Source organism: Sciurus carolinensis, chromosome 17, assembly GCF_902686445.1.
Source record: "Sciurus carolinensis chromosome 17, mSciCar1.2, whole genome shotgun sequence".
NCBI lineage: Eukaryota > Metazoa > Chordata > Mammalia > Rodentia > Sciuridae > Sciurus > Sciurus carolinensis.
This window is the reverse complement of record NC_062229.1, coordinates 13,392,060-13,408,975: the sequence shown is the minus strand read 5'-3', so window position 1 is coordinate 13,408,975 and position 16,916 is coordinate 13,392,060. Positions and strand designations below refer to the sequence as shown.

The window sequence follows — 16,916 nt, the reverse complement described above, 5'->3', positions numbered from 1 at the left end:
GTTGAAAATCAGATACGTCCTCTAATGACTGGTTTAATTTTTAACTGCTATAGGGAGCCCCCAAGTGAACCATCATTTCAACTCCAAAGAAAATATAAAGTCCCTCCTTTGCACTTATAAAACCAAACAACCAAGTCTCCTGGAATGCGGTTTACTTCATAAAATATCTTCCTGCAGCTCCAGTTTGTTTAGTATTGATGTTTCCAGAGATGACTGACAGATGTGTCAGTTATACTTAAGTGTCTTCCCATAGCTCAAGTTTGTGTGCTGTTAGTATGCCCAGAGGCGACTCAAGGCACATCGACTAATTATTCAAATAGAACATGTTTTAAGAGATCCTACAAATTGGATTTATGCTTGGTAATTCTATTTCTAGGAAATACCTATTTCTACCTTTTTAAGGGCTAAATTGAAAAATGATCCATTTTGACAGTGTTACTGAAAATCAACTTTGCTTTTCTAGCGATACATATGCTTAAAACTCAATAGTGTTGATGGACAGATTAGATCGCATAGATGGGTTTGTGTAGGACAGGAATGGCTGTATAGGTATGTGTATATGGTTCATAAATCTGAAGCTGTATATTTGATTTTGTACTTTAAATGTGACATTTTGACAGAAAACAGTTTTGTTGTTTATTAAGGAAAACTATTGCTAAAAAAAAAAAAGTAAGATTCATTCAGGTGTGAATAGAAACAACTCCCTCAGGGGTAGAGGGGACCCCACAGGGGTTGCCACTTGTGTGTGCTAATCTAGGGATTTCTACAGCACTTGGGTCAAGGTTATTGGCCCACATTTATGCTAACCCCACATTTATGCTAACCAGGGTTTGGAGGTACTAATGACGTCGGCTGACTTCTGAGTCTGAACTGTCACTCAGGTCTGCCCCACTTCTGTTTTCTTGCCAGCTGGCCTGCAGTCCCAGCTTTCCAGGAGGCTGAGGGTGGTGGACTGTGGATGCTCCAAGGTTCAGAGCTGTGGCATACTCTGCCTGGGGTCAGCCACTGTGATGACAAGCTTGCTGTGCCTCGGGCCCCGGCCATCATGGCAGGCTCTGCCCAGCTGCAGCCTGTGCTTGCTGCCTGTTCTCTGACTCTCCTGGGGCACCACTCTGCAGATCTGGGATAAGGACTTGGCTTCACTGGTAGACTAGGAGGGTGTGACTTCCTGGAGACCTCTTGGCTGAGATGTGGGCATATGTGAGCTGGGTGATGGCCTCCATGCAAACCATCCATCAGCAGATGCCTGGTTCCACCATCCTCGCTGCCTGCCTCTCACTGAGTTTCACGGTGAATCGGATCCAGCAGGCTTTAGCTCTCAGGAACCAGAGTCAGCTGGGATCCTGAATGTTCTGCCTTTTGGAGAAAATTTTCAAAGGCTGTGAAATCCTTGCCCTCTCTGGGCCCTGGATTAGTTTATCTCCCAAGAGACTGGGACAAGGGACCTGTAGGTAGCAACAACTCTCCTAAAGAAGTGTCTTCACTTGTCTTCTTAAATAGACTTTTTGAAGGTTGGTGATATAGCTCAATGCTTACCTAGCATCTGCAAGGGCCTGGGTTCCATCCCCAGTACTGCAAGAAAACAACAGAAACAACCACTTGTTTTTTGAGCACATGCCTGTAATCCTAGCTACTCAGGAGGCTAAGGCAAATGGATCCCTGGTTCAAGTGCAGCCTGGACAATTCATGAGGCCCTAAGCAACTCAGACGTCTCAAAATAGACGGTCTGCCCCAGCACCCCCCCCCCCAAAAAAAATAAATAAAAAGAAAATAAAGTGGACTGGGGATGTAGCTCAGTGGTACAGCCCTGGCCTAGCATGTGCAAGACCTTGGGTTCAATTCTCAGTGTTGGGGGGCGGGGAACAAATCAAACCAAAAAAGGCCTTGTGCAGGCAAGGCAAGCACTCTACCGACTGAGCTATCTCCCCAGCCTGTAACTTTTGTTTTGATGCTGAGGATTGAACCCAGGGCCTTCCGTTTGCTAGGCAAGCACTCCACCACTGAGTTACATCCCCAGTCCTTTGTATTTTTTTAAGACAGGGTCTTGCTAGGTTCCAAGGCTGGCCTCGAACGTGCCATCCTCCTGCCTCAGCCTCCCCACTTGCTGGGATTACAAGTATGTGCTGCCAGGCCCCTGCATTCATGGAGGTTGTCAAACAAGCAACAGTGGACGTTGTCAGCTTTCTGTATCTATAGGTTTCAAATTCTATTTCAACCACCACCCACAGACTGAAACTATGAAAAAGAAAAAATTACATCTGCCCTGAACACTTATGACTTTTTTCTCCGTTACTAAATGATAACAGTGTAACAACTATGTACATAATATTTACATTGTATCAGGTATTATAAGGCATCTAGAGATGATTCAAAGTCTATGGGAGGAGGTACATAAGTTCTATGGATATACTGTGCCATTTTATATAGGGAACTTGAGCAGATGTGGATTTTGGTATGCCACCCCCAAAAAAGACATTGAAGTCCTACCCCTAGCACCTGTGAATGTGATCTTATTTGGAAACAGGGTCTTCCCAAGTGACTAAATTGAAATGAGGTGGACCCTAATCCAAAATGACTGGTGTCCTTATTAAAAAGGAAGATTTGGGCTGGGGCTGTACCTCAGAGCTCAGCATGGGTGAGGCACTAGGTTTGATCCCTGGTAGGGGAATACAGAGGCAATAACCAGCAACATTCCTACAAGTCAAGGAAAGTCAAAGATTGTCAGCAAACCACTAGAAGCTGGGCAAGAGGCCTGAGACAGATTTTCTCCCAAGAAGGAACCAGTTCTGCCACCACTTTGATCTTAGACTTCTGGCCTCTAGAGACAACACACTTTCATTGTCTAAGCACTCCAGCTTGTGGTACTGATACAGCAGCCCTAGCACACTCATCCACACTACTGTACACCCTGATTACACCCCGATTATTATTGGGAGACGGAATCTCACTGTTGTCCAGGCTGATCCCAAACTCCTGGGCTCAAGTGATCCTCCCATTTCAGCCTCCTAAGTAGCTGGGACTACGGACACGTGACCTTGAGCCTGGCTACATTCCAATTATTTGAAAGCCTATTCTTGACATTGTACCATTTTTTTCTGATGCCTTCTCCATCCTGAATGTGGCTGAGGGATTCCAGCGTGAGGAATGGGTTCTGACTCAATCTGTGTGGGCAGCAATTGGTCTCTCACTTCCCTGCAAGCTCTCAAGCAGAAGGAACTGCATGTGTACATCTAGTTATGACTGTCCAGGTTAGGCTGGGCACTGCCAGAACAACTTCATCTTTTTCTAGGCCTCAGTGTTCCCACCTGGTCAGTGAGAGCACAGCTGAGACGCGGGTAACAGTCGGGCCCAGCTTCGGCACCCTTTTTAATGGACTCCAGTAGCTTTGTTGTGGTGGTGGTGATTTTGTGATGGAACCCTGGCCTCATGCATGCTGGGCTCCACCCCAGTCCTCCACACCGTTATCTTTGTACTTAGTTGTGAGCCCAGAAGGCAAGCCCAACACATTCCAGAGATGTTTGCAGACAGGGGAGGCCTGGCACACAGAGGTGGTCACCATGGCCAAGGCAGTTCTGGCCAGCTTTCTTATTTGTGTATTTAAATTCATGAGGTGTCGATATATTGCCCAGGCTGCCCCCAACTCCTGGCCCCCAAATTCCTCCTGCCTCAGCTTCCTGAGCAACAGTTGAAATTACAGGTGTGTCCCACCACACCCAGCCTGGCTGACTGTAAAGAAACTGACCATGTCACTTTATAGCCTGGTCATTTTTAAAAGTTTGTTCAGCAGGCAAATGCCACCAGCAGACTCAAGAACTGAGACTTTGTGCTGGGCACAGGGGTGCAAGCCTGTAATTCCAGTGACTTGGGAGGCTGAGCAGGATTGCAAGTTTTTTTTTTTTTTTTTTTGTGATGCTGGGGATCGAACTCAGGGACTTGTGCTTACAAAGCAAGCACTCTACCGACTGAGCTATCTCCCCAGCAGGATTGCAAGTTTGAAGCCAGTCTCAGCAAGTTTGAGACCCTGTATCAAAATGGAAAATAAAAAGGGCTGGGAATGTAGCTCAGTGGCAGAATCCTTGTTTAGCATGAATAAGGCCCTGGATTTGATCCCCAGTACTGCAAAAAAAAAAAAAAAAAAAAAAAAAAAAAGAATTGGGATACTGATTTGATATCTTTAAAAATGTTTATTTGCTCATTATCATGAGACCAGGAGGCACTGGCTTTCCTGATTCTGTGCTTGGGAGCTGCATCTACTGGTGGACTCAAGCCCACACTTGGGCTGTAACAAACAGGGTGGCAACCCCTCAGGGACAGGCAAGTACAATAAGGGTGGCAGGAGGGTGACATGCCAGAGGCCCAGACATCTCAAGTTCCTGGGTCTGACTCACCGGGGTTAGGTTAGTTCATTCCAGCAGTTTCCATAATGATCTCAGGGTTACTGCAAACTACAAAACCTTTGAGCAGAGTACCCTGTGGAACCCATCTCTGGAGATGGAGCCCAACACACCAAATAGGATTATTCCAAATGGCAATGAGCTGTTCTCTGAGGCTGATCCTTGGATGAAAAAATAAAATTTATTTAAAACCCAACAAAAGAGAGCACTGTGACGGAGCTCATCCTGGCTCTGCAGAACAGCCTCTCCCCGGGGCTGAGGACTGCTTGGTTGCTCTGTGTGGCCTCAGCTTCCTCTGTGACAGGAGGCAGGGGCCAGGCAGGAGGCTCCTGAATCTGCTGAGGGCTGGATCTGGCTCACGGCTGTGCAGCAGAAAAGAGGGTATCCGAGGGTCCTGGCAGCGCAGGGAAGGGGTCAGGGGAAGTCGCTGTAGGGCAGACGGAATGGGTAGAGGGGAGAGTAACGCGAATCTTGCCAGAGTAGTTTGTCCTCCAGGAAGGCGACAGTGGGCAGGGTGAGGACCAGGCTCTGGTGCTTGAGCATGCTATGCACGTTCAGACCTGGGGGTTGGGGAGGATGGTAGCAAGGTCAAGTAAGGCTGTGCTCTGCCCTGCTCCAGCCCTGCCCACATCTGGAACCCCATTCCCTCCTCAGGGCATACCTGTCAGGGACATTGTGGTCTAGCATGTTATGTGGGCCTGGCACCCTGGCTTCAGATCTTGCATTAGCCACCCCCAGGACTCTGGCCAGCAAGCTGCCTCACCTACTGAGAGGCTCCTGCATGCTGGGCTCTGCCCTGTACTTGGCCATGACTCCTACCTCACATCCCAGAGGGAAAGACAAAGCAAATGAGTAAGCACAAGTGCTGGGGGAGACCAGAGCTACCAGAGTTAGTGAGCGAGGGGAGGGGGTTGAGGGAGAGGGAAGGACTGGGAGGGGGAGAGGCAGGGTGTACAGGGCCTGGTGGGCCTGCAGGTTGTCTTGGGCTTCTTCCCTGAGGGGAGGAGGAGCCATAGAGGGCTACAGGCAGAGCAGGGACATGCTGTGACCTAGTGCTCACAGGTGCCCTCTGGTGGGTGTGGGAGGAACACACTTTGACAGCTACTAGCTTGGAGCTTTTTTTTCTAAGGCAGGCAGTTAGGAAAGGCTGAGGTGGTTTGCTGCTCAAGACCATTCGGTGACCAAGTAACAGATGCAGGATTTGAACCCTGCCATGATTCTAATGGTAGGACCCGCACATACGTATTCTAGGGGTCTAGGAGATGGGCCGGTGCCCTTCACTCACCGACAGCCGGGATCAAGTTAAAGGTCTTAAGCCCAGAGGTGGCCTCCACAATGTTCTGTGGCATCTCCTCGTGTATCCTGTGAGAGGCCAGGAGGTGAGCCCTGCAGAGGACGGAGCTCAGCGCCCCCCGCCCCGCGCCCTTCCCAGTGCACTCACAAGTCCACGAGGAGCACAGAGTCCCCCCAGCGGCGGTAGCGGGCCAGGTCTGTTAAGTATTGGGGGTCTGCAGTGGGCAGCTCCAGGGAGTCTACAATGTGCAGGTCATCCTGGTGGGAGGAAGAAGGCACCCTTGAGCCTGGGTCCAGAGCTCCCAGTCCCAGCCTCCCTCCCCAGTCACCCCCCACCCCATTCCCCAAGATCCTGATGGTTCCCGTAGGACTGCACCGTACCTGAGCCAGCTTGACGGTCAATGCCACCCTGAGGCCCAGCGCCCTCACTTTCATGGGTAGCATGTAGTAGTAACTTTTGGGGCCCCGGGGGCCATGGGCAATACCTCCTGTGGGGACAGAGGTACGTGAACAGGTGTGGGCCACTGCTGGGCTCGGAGGTCAGAAATGTGCCTCACTGGCTGGAAAGAAATTGGTGGAGGAGGCTGCCACCTGCCCAGTCCAGCAAAAGAGGTGGGATCTTGGGAAGGGACAGAGAGAAGAGGCTGGATCAATGACTTCACCTCTCTGGGACTTGGTTTACCCAGCTGTCAAACCCTGAGTTTTGATGGTTTCTAACCCAGAGGACACTGGGAATTACAGCACAGATATGAGATTAATTAAAGCACAAGTCATTAATGCCACGGTTATAAGCAAGTTAAAATTTCCAGGACTGGCTGGGCATGGTGGCAGAAGCCTATAATCCCAGTGGCTCAGGAAGCTGAGGCAGGAGGATCTTGAGTTCAAAGCCAGCCTCAGCAATTTAATGTGGCCCTAAGCAACTTAGTGAGATCCTGTCCCTAAATAAAAAAAAAAAAGGGTTGGGGATGTAGCTCGGTTAAGCACCCTGGGCTCAATGCCTAGTACCTCATTAATTAATTAATTCCAGGGCTGGAAGGAGGCAGGCATCAGGCATATGCTGAAATGGAGCACGTCAAGTGAATTTTGGAGGTGTCCGTGGTCTGGAAGACACCTGGGAGTGCATCAGAAAACAAGAGGGTATAGAGTCACTATACCCTCATGCTGGCCACATTCTGGCAGGAAGGACAGACAGGCAGCTGTGAGGATTACTGGTGCCCAAAGGAGGTCAGGGAAGGCTTCCTGGAGGAAGTATGGCCCAGACCCATGAAGGGCACTGGCCAGGTAAGCAAGAGAAACCCTGAGTCAGCTCTGTCTGGAAAGAGAGGGCATGGAGGTGACCAGAGAGGGGTCTGCAGCTAGTGAGGCCTGGAATGCCAAGGTGAGCAGCTCAGACTTCACTCAAGGGCCGGTGGGAGCTGGGTGGTTTGTGAGGATTCCTCTGGGTGCCATGTGAAGTGTGGGCCAGGAAGGATGAGAGGGGAGGGGAGGCCAAGAAGGGCTGTGGCCATGATCTGAAGAGGGAAGATATGCAGGAAAGGACAGGGGACAACTCTCAGAACTCCGTCCTCCACTGAGACCATGGGGTCTGCAGTCCCAGCCTGTGGGCTGCTGAAGAAGGGTGCCTGGGGCTGAGACCACATCACACCACAAGTGGGCAGCTGTGTGCAAAGAGGCAACCAGGTGCTGGACTCAGCCAGAGCCCCTTCTCTCCCTCGTCCCCACTTACCTCCTCGCCAGATGGGGGAACGGATGCTGCCATGCCGGGCTCGCCCACTGCCTTTCTGTGGCCAGGGCTTCCGGCCACCGCCCCGCACTTCAGCCCTAGTCTTGGTCTTGGCATAGCTCTGTGGGTGCAAAGTGAGTAGGGGTCAGCTCCATGAGGCAGATGACACTGCAGGTACTTGGTCCAGGAATATGGCAGTGAGCCAGGCAGAGGGACTGACTGCGAGGAGTCAGACAGGGGACACAGAGATCAGGGTTCTGAGCGCTTAGAGACGAAGGAGAGGATAAAGAAATCAGAGGTCCCTCTGCACCAGAACATCAGCCTCACAAAGGCAAGGGTCCTGCTGGCTCATAGCAAGTGTTCTGTACTTTTTAAATTTTAATGTGGCCACACAGAAGGTAGGTGGTGGGGAAAAATGTGGCTGAAGAGAACAGGGAACAGGTGCAGGGTGGGGATCATGAGGAACATGGGATGCCATGCTGGTGGCTTTATTCCTTGGGCAATGGGGAGACATGGAAGGAACTCTCTGGACCTCTGGGGGCAGGCAGCTGAAAGGCAGAGAGACCCTAACTGATAGATAAACTCCAAACATCTCACTATTGTTCCCATCGATCTTTACAGCAACACTAGGTTCCTTTTGGCCCCTGCCCCAGGACTCTGGCATGACCTGCTCCCATTATTTCCACCCTAGCTCCACTGCCCTCTTGATCTAACCAGACCTACAGGTAAGTCTGAGGTTAAATGCCCTTTCTCTGGGATGACTGCTCCAAACGACACATTTACAGGCATGTCTACTTAATATGTGTTCATCTCTCCCACTAGACTGAGCTTCATGAAGGCAGAGACAGGGCCTGTCTTATCCACTGTTGAATCCTCTCATCTAACACAGACCCATAATGGTGGGTACTCAAGATGCCTGAAAATTGACCCCCACTTGAATGGCTCTGGAAATAAAAGATGAAGTCCATTTTGTGCAATCCAGAGAAAACACGCCAATAGGCTTCCTCTGTTTCCTGCCCCGTGCCCCTTAGGAAGCTCTATCCCCCCTCATCCCTCTACTCAGGAAACTCACAATTCTCTTGAAGTTCTTCTGCCAGGTGGTAACCTGGTGCAGGATATCTAGCCTGGGGAAAAGGAGGAAAACATGAGAACCCAACTCTACTTAAAACCCACCCGAGGTTGTTTTGACCTTCAAGGTCCCACAAGACCTGCCTTTCTCTGACCCCATCTCATACCCACTGCCAAGCTGGCCTCTCTGTAAGATGGAGACTAGCCTCAGGGCTTTTGCACTTGCTCTCCCCTCTGCCTGAAATGCTCTTGCCCCAGCTGGTTCCTTCTCAGTCTGCAGGTGCCAGCTCAAACTACCTAAGAGGAGTCCCCTTGCTACAGCTGTACTTTACTCTTTTTTTTTTTTTTTGGTACTAAGGATTGAACCCAGGGGCACTTTACCACTGGTCCTCTCCCTACTTCCCCTGATTTTTTTTTTTTTTTTAATTTTGAGACAAGGTCTCACTAAGATCCTTAGGGTCTCATTAAATTGCTGAGGCTTGCCAGGGATGGTGGCACACACCTATAATCTCAGAGACTTGGAAGTTAAAGTAGTAGGAGCTCAAGTTTCAGACCAGCCTCAGCAACTTAGAGAGGCTCTGAGCATTTTAGTGAGACCCTGTCTCAAAAATAAAAAATGAATGAAAGAAAAAAAAAAAAAAAAAGACTGGGGATGTGGTAAAGCACCCTTGGGTTAAATTCCTGGTACCAAAATAAATAAATAGGGTAAACAGACAGACAGACAGACAGACAGCTGAGACTGGCCCCTGGGTTCAATCCTTAGTACATCCCAAGCCACTTGGATTACAGGCATGTGCCACCATGCCTGCAACACCTTAATTCTTTCCTGTCATTACAACTTACTTATTACCAACTTCTCAGTGAACTGCTTTGCCTCTGTATATCTGTATTGTTCTATATAGTAGACATTAGTCACATAGTTACTGAGCACATGAAATATAGCCAGTGCCACACACTGAGATGACAAAATATTTAGATATACCAAGTTAAATAAAATATATTATTGAAACCAATCATATCTAATTCTTTCTGGTTTATTTTTTGTTGATTTATTTTTCTAATATGGCCACCACCACACCTGGCTCTTTTTTTTTTTTTTTCTTTAAGAATATTCTAAATTACATGAGGTTCACATTACATGGCTGCACTGGCCAGGGTTGCCAGGGTAGTTTGACAGGTGCTGGCAAATTATAGCTGGTAGACAATCCTGGCTCGTTGCCTAGTTTTATAAATAAGTTTTATTGAAACACAGCCATGCCCACTCACTTATGTATTACCTATGACTGCTTTTGCACTGCAACAGGAATGGTTGTGATGGAGATATAATGGCCTGCACAGTCTAAAATATTTACTAGTTTGTCCTTCATGGGAAAAGTTTATAATCCCTGCTCTACACTGTAAGCAACACTCATTCACTGCTGTATTCCCACCACTAGAAGGAACATTACAGAACTTTCCATGTAAACAAAAATGTATTTTAAAAACTTTTTTGTCTTCCTCCCCCCATTTGACAGGAACTCTGTAAAAGCAAGAACTAAATCACACAAATAATGATAATAATAATAATTTAATAATGTAAACCAGTCTTGGTGACACATGCCTGTCATCCCAGCTACTCAGGAGTCTCAGACAAGAGGATGGCTGAGTCCAGGCAGTCCAGGTCAGCCTGGGCAACACTAGCAAAACCCCCTTTCTTTAAAAAAAGAAAGAAAGAAAGGAAAAAAAAAAAAAAAAAGCAACTAAAAGATAAAATAAAAAGTAATGCTTCTTATGTACCAGAAGAAGTACACAGGAGAGGCAGTTCCCTGAGATTGCCTCTTCACAGTTTGAGATTCTGGTTCTATCTTTGTGTGGTCTTCTGGAATTGTTACATAACCTGTGCGTGCCTCAGTGTGTCTACAAAATAAGGATTACAACACCCTTCCCTATGGTTGCTATGAGGATTCAGTTAACTAAAAAATGCAAATTGGCTGCGCCAGGCACCCAATAAGTTTAGTGTTACTCAGTGCTCATTTTCGCTAAAACAATTAACGATGAGAATCAACGTTTCCAGAGAAGTCATTATGTACTTAAGAACTTATGAATTGTTGTTTAATCACCCCAGCAACCTCCTGAGGTTTGACACTGAAGCACAAAACGGTAAACCAGATTATGTCACTTAGGCTCCATAGTTCTATGTCCTTCACACCGGAGGATGTTACCTCTTAAGTCCTCAACTTCACACAACCCCGTGGCAGGGAAAACCATCATCCCCCTTTGCAGGTGGAGAAACGGGTTCAAGGATACGAGCCTGGTCAAACGATTCCTGAACTCGAGCTCCCCATCCCTTGTCCGCCCAGTTCGCCTTAGTCCCCCACTCACCTGGGCGCAGTGGCGAAAACATCGGGGTGCAGTTCAGCCAGGCCCACGCGCTCCTGCTCGAAGCCCCGCAGGGACTCGACCCAGGCCTGCACAGGGCGCCGGTGCGCTGGTACTGGGCGTTCGCACTTGCGCAACACCGGCTCTCGGAGACCTGGAGCGATTGGGAGGTCAGGGGTAAGGGTCAAGGGTCAAGGTTCTCAGTCGTCGCCGCCCCTGCTGAGGATGACCCTGGCTACCTCACCCGCACTGGCCACCGGCTCTGAGTTCTCCGCGGGCCGTGCTGCCTCTTCCGCCAGCGAACTGAGGCCCTGTAAGTGGTAGGCAAGAGTGAGAGACGACCCCCAGGCCTCCGAGCCTTTGTCCTCTGGCCCTGTCCCGTTCTTCGCCTCACCCGGCAGCCCGAAGGTCGAAGCCAGGCCCGCGCCCCGGCCCGGACTAACTGCAGCATCGCGGTGCAGCTCCCGACGCCACTGGAGGTCGACGCTCCCTCCGGCCGCGCGCGGCGCCTCGCGATGACGTCAAGCGCGCGACACCGCCCGTCGCGCCCGGATCCGACGCAGGAAAGCGGGATGTGTGAGAGCCAGGGTCCGCGGCGGGGTGCAGCCCCGCGTACCCCTATCTCAGTCCCGGACCTCACCCCGCCGGCCCCACTCTTCACTCCTTAGCTTAGGGACCTCAGCCTCACTGGGGAACTCGACCCCATCGCGAGAAGTCCGACCACCCCCCCCACCCCCCGGCTTCGTCCCCCCTAGGTCCCGCCCCCAAGAAACCGTGCAGGAATCCAACTAATGAAACGTCTTCGGCCCGAAACCAGTTTAGCCAATGAACGTTAAGTGGGCCCACGACTGGGAGGTTTTGGACGGGTACTTAAGATAATGCAGGCAGTAACTGTGGAGCTTCGGCGCCGGCCACGCCCTCCCTCCGGCCACGCCCTCCAGCCACGCCCCCCGTTTAGTCCCGGTTTCGCCGGTGGATTTCTGTATTCAATTTTATGGGTTGGTGGTGTGGTGGTTTAAAAGCAGGGCCTCGTAGCTCCCACGGAACCCCTTCAAGTTTGGGCCTGCCTGCTTGTACTCCCCGGGGCAGGGCTGTATCCTCGGAAGCCCCTGAGATCAGGTCTGTGTCCCCCTCACCCCTGGGCCGAAGTCCGGTCCCCTTTCACGTCTTCTAGGGCCCTCCCAGGACAGAGCAAAGTGGGGATTCCACGGGTCTTGGATCGCCTCCCTCCTTTCGGCTCCCAACAGTAATCCAGATCTTATTTTTAGGATCTTTTCCTCTTTCCCCAGATGACCTCCAGGGGGCGTCACGAGTCCATACCTGGCCAGTCCACTTGAGGGCCTGAAGGGTCTCACTGCTCTGGCGACTGCGTGGTTTCCCAGCCAACCTTAGTTTCTTTTGGGGGGGCGCGGGATGGGGGGCAGGTACCGGGGATTGAACTCGGGCACTCTACAGCTGAGGCTGGTTTTGAACTCACGGTCCTCCTCTGCCTCAGCCTCCCGAGCCCCTGGGATTACAGGAGTGCGCCACTGAGCCCAGCTCTTAGTTTCTTCATCTAGAAAATTGAGAAGGTATGAGATTTTGATAAAATGATGGCGGCAAAGCGTGCCACGCTTGGCGCTGGGTTAATATAGCATTCTTTTTTTCTTTTTTTGTATCAGACATTGAACCCAAGGAAGCTGCTTAGCCATTGAGCAACATTCCCGGCTTTTTTCTTTTTTTTTTTTTTTTAATATTTTTAGTTGTAGATGGACACAATACCTTTATTTTGTGTATTTAGTTTTTTTATGTGGCGCTGGGGATGGAACCCAGTGCTTCACGCGTGCTAAGCAAGTGCTCTACCACTGAACCACAACCCCAGCCCTCTTTTTTATTTTTTACTTTGAGACAGGGTCTCACTAAATTGCTTAGGGGCTCACTGAATAGCTGAGACTAGCCTCAACTTGGGATCCTCCTTCCTCAGCCTTCTGAGTCGCTAGGATTATAGGCGTGGGCCAGCACACTAGGATGCAGCATTATTATTACAAAAGGGAGAGGTTTCTCATCAAAGGGAAACGAGAGACATGATTCCCACAATGGTGAGAATGGACCCTGGAGGATTTTAATGCTGTGTTAAATTGAATGTGGGTTTTTTCTTTTTTGTATCTGATATGTATTTGTGGGTGTTTTAATGAAAGTATTATTTAAAATTTACAATGAGGCTGGGGGTATAGCTCAGTGGTGGAGTGCTTGCCTAGCTGGGTTCCAGCCCCAGTTCTGCAAAAAATGGTTTGTTTTTTTTTGTTTTGTTTTTTTTTTTACAAAGTATTTGTTAACAGTCATATGCCACCACATAATGAGGCTTCAATCTGTATTGCCATAGTATAATAAAACTGAACATTTTCTACTGCTTAGTGTTTGGGTTTTTTGTTTGTTTGTTTGGTTGGTTCTAGGGATTGAACCCAGAGGTGCTTAACCACTGAGCCACATCTCCAACCCTGTTTAGTATCTTTAACATTTTTTTCAGTGCCTACAGTATTCAGTACAGTAACACTGTACAGGTTAGTAGCTTAGGCGCAGCAGGTGATAGCACATAGCTTAGGTGGGCAGTAGGCCACATCACCTAGGTTTGTACAAGACACACCCTCTGATCACCCTCTGATATTGTCCAATGAGGATAAAATCCCCTCCCTACACATTTCTCAGTATGTATGGTTGTCATTAAGTGACATGACTGTCTTCTATCACCACAAACTCTGAATGTGTGTTTAAAACCCTATAGACTTTTTTTTTTTTTTTTTCCCTGTACTGGGAATTGAAACCAGGGGTTCTCTGCCACTGAGCTATAATCCCCAGTGCTTTTTATTTTTTGAGACAGGGTCTCACTAAATTGCTGAGGCTGGTCTTGAACTTGTAATTCTCCTACCTCAGCCTCCCCAGACACTGGGGTTACAGGTGTATACCAGTGCACCTGGCTATAATTTGCATTTTAAAAAAACTGACACTGGTGTGGTAAATGTCTATAATCCCAGAGACTCAGGAGTCTGAGGCAGAAAGATCACAAGTTTGAGGCAGCCTCAGCAATTTAGCAAGGCCCTAAGCGACTTAGCGGGACCCCGTCTCAAAATAAAAAAAGGGCTGGGGATGTGGCTCAGGACCTCTGGGTTCAATCTCCAGTAGTGCCCTCAAAAAAACATAATAATTAAACATTTTATGGGTTACTGTGTGACAGTTCACTGTGTATCTATATAATGTGTGATGATCAAATCAGGGTAATTAGCATGTGCCTTTCTGTAAACATGTATCATTTCTTTGGTTGGAAACCTTTGAACTCTTCTTTCCTAGTTCTTCATAAAATACATAATAAATTGTTGCTTACTACTCTGCCTACTGTGCTGTATAATATTATAATGTGTATATCCTATTTATTTGGATGTTTCCTTTTTGGGGGGATGGGCAGGGATTGAACCCAGGACCTCTCACATCCTAGGCAAGCACCCTACTACTGAGCTTCACCCCTGGCCCCTTCTAAGTATATTTTAGAGCCTTCTCTCTCCCCTTTCCCTACCTTCCCAGCCTCTGGTAACCAGTTTTGGGGGTAGGGGTTCCTGGGGATTGAACCCAGGAGTGCTTCACCACTGAGCTTCATCCCCAGCCCTTTTTTTATTTTTTATTTTGAGACAGGGTCTTGCTCAGTTGCTGCAGACCTCACTAAGTTGCTGAGGGTGGCTTTGAACTGGTGACCCTCCTGCCTCAGCGTCCTGAGCCCCAGGCAGGCACCACCACTGTACTCCTATGATATCAACTTTTACAGCTTCCACATGCATGAGAACATGCAGTATTTGTCTTTCTGGGCTTGACTTATTGCACTTATAATGTCTTCCACTTCCATCTGTGTTGCCACAAATGAAAGGATTTCATTCATTTTTAAAAATTTTTTTTAGTTGTACATGGACACAATAACTTTATGTGGTGCCGAGGATTGAACTCAGTGCCTTACACGTGCTAGGCGAGCGCTCCATTACTGAGCCACAACCCAAGCCCCTCATTCTTTTTTTAAAAAATAATGTTATTGTATTTGTTATAACTTTATTATTATTATTATTATTATTTACATTTATGTGCTGCGAGGAGTGAACCCAGTACCTCACGCATGCTAGGCAAGCACTGTACCACTGAGCTACAGCCCCAGCCCAGATTTCATTCTTTTCATGGCTGAATAATATTCCATGGTGTATAGAGATCCCATTTTCCTTAACCATTCATCTGTGGATGGACACTTGGGTTGATTCCATATCTTAGCCATCGTGAATAGTGCAGCAGTAAATGTGCCAGTGGAGGTATTTTTTTTCTTTCTTTCTTTTTTTTTTTTTTAAGTATTTTGTTTTTGTTGTAGGTAGACACAATACCTTTATTTTATTTTTATGTGGTGCTGAGGATCGAGCCCAGGGCCCCACTTACCCTAGATGAGTGTTCTATCACTGAGCCACAACCCCAGCCCAAGGTATTTCTTTGGTGCATTGATTTAATTTCCTTTGGTTATATGCCCAGTGTAGGATAACTGGATCATATGGTCGTTCTATTTTTAGTATTTTGAGGAACCTCCATACTGTTTTCCATAATAGCCGTACTAATTTGCATTCTCCCCACACAGAAGAGTTCCCCTTTTTTTGTATCCTCACCAGCATTTGTTGTTTTTTGTCTTTTTGATTAAAGCCATTTTAACTACAGTGAAATGACATCTTGTTGTGGTTTTGATTTGCATTTCCCTGATGATTAGAGATGGTGGGACTTTTTTTCGTGTGTATTTGTTGGCCATTTACTTCGCATTTTTAAAAAATTTTTTGTCGTAGATGGACATAATACTTATTTATTTATTTTTATATAATGCTGAGGATCGAATGCAGTGCCTCACACATGGCAGGCAATTGCTCTATCACTGAGCCACAACCTCAGCCCCTTACTTTGCAATTTTAAAAGATCTTTTCATCCTCAGTTTTGTAGAATTTTATTCATTTTGTGTTTTCATTGGTTTTCTTTACCAGGCTTATATTCCTGGTAAAGAAAAGTTCATGATGGAGGGTCGGGGTATAACTTAGTAGTACAGCATATGGGTAAGTATTCACAGGGCCCTGGGCTCAATTCCCAGCACCGAAAAATAAAGAAAGAAAACTAAAGAAGGGCTGGGGTTGTGGCTCAGTGGTAGAGTGCTTGCCTAGCATGTGTGAGGCACTGGGTTCGATCCTCAGCACCATCACCAACTTAAAAAAAATAATAAAGAAAGGATAACTAGAGTGAAAACTGTCTCTTCCAATGTGTGCCCCAACCCAGTTCTCCCAGAAGCCAGTACCACAGGGAGCTGAGTGTCTTCTCCCAAAACCAGCTCATGGTTTTATAGGCAGATTTGCAAAGTTGGCAGGAAGCTTAACTTTTATACAGCGATGATGGAACAGCACTTAGTTGCTTAATGATTTATTAGGCACCAACTGTGTACTATCAGCGTAAACTCAGAAGAAACCCTTGGGATACTCATTGTCCAATGCAGGGTTGTGGGGTCAAAATGGGGGAGGGGATTAATGTGGTGGCAGGGGGCTCGGGAAGAATTCTTACAACAGGAGAGGGGTTAGGGTGGTGAGTCCCTAAACTGTAACCTGAAAGCTACATCTAGAGGGTCCTTTGGACTCCCCTACCTCCCCACCTTCTGAACCCAGGGCCTCAGGGAGCTAGCTAAGTGCTCTCCACTGAGCCACACCCCCAGCTCAAGTTCTGCCAGGACTTCGACCAGGGGATTAAGTGAGGGAATGAACTGCAGGGGTGTTGGGTGGGGAGAGACTGGGGAGGGACAGGGGGCTGGACTTTCCTGAATACCACTTGCTTCCTTCATTGACTGTCACTTATGCTGGTCCCACCCCAGGGTCTTTGCATTGCTGTTCCTCCTCCCTGGAACATACTTTCCCCAGAGCTCCCATATCTCCTTGGATTCTTTGCCCAAATATCACTTCCTCAGAGGATCCTGTCCTGACCACCCTATTGTAAACAGCATTCTCTGCCCCTCATCCTTCTTTCTGATCCCTCATTCTGCCTCCCACCCTCCACAGCTC

At 48.2% G+C, this 16,916-nt stretch overlaps 1 protein-coding gene across 3 annotated transcripts; it reads right to left on the bottom strand.

Moving 5' to 3' along the window:
* Positions 1-4,555: 4,555 nt before the first annotated feature.
* Positions 4,556-11,523, bottom strand: Mrpl4 (mitochondrial ribosomal protein L4). 3 transcript variants are annotated; one of them, XM_047530155.1, is made up of 9 exons: positions 11,231-11,523; positions 11,081-11,147; positions 10,840-10,990; positions 8,483-8,534; positions 7,414-7,531; positions 6,069-6,175; positions 5,836-5,945; positions 5,680-5,756; positions 4,556-4,821 (listed from the first exon to the last, which is right to left on the bottom strand). In XM_047530155.1, exons 1-9 carry the CDS (start codon positions 11,285-11,287, stop codon positions 4,751-4,753), a joined length of 810 nt encoding a protein of 269 aa, XP_047386111.1. In that variant the 5' UTR covers positions 11,288-11,523; the 3' UTR covers positions 4,556-4,750. The 3 variants fall into 3 exon arrangements, with proteins under 3 accessions (XP_047386111.1, XP_047386112.1, XP_047386110.1); XM_047530156.1 differs by having other exon boundaries at positions 4,556-4,788; XM_047530154.1 differs by having other exon boundaries at positions 4,556-4,954; positions 11,231-11,519.
* Positions 11,524-16,916: the final 5,393 nt, after the last annotated feature.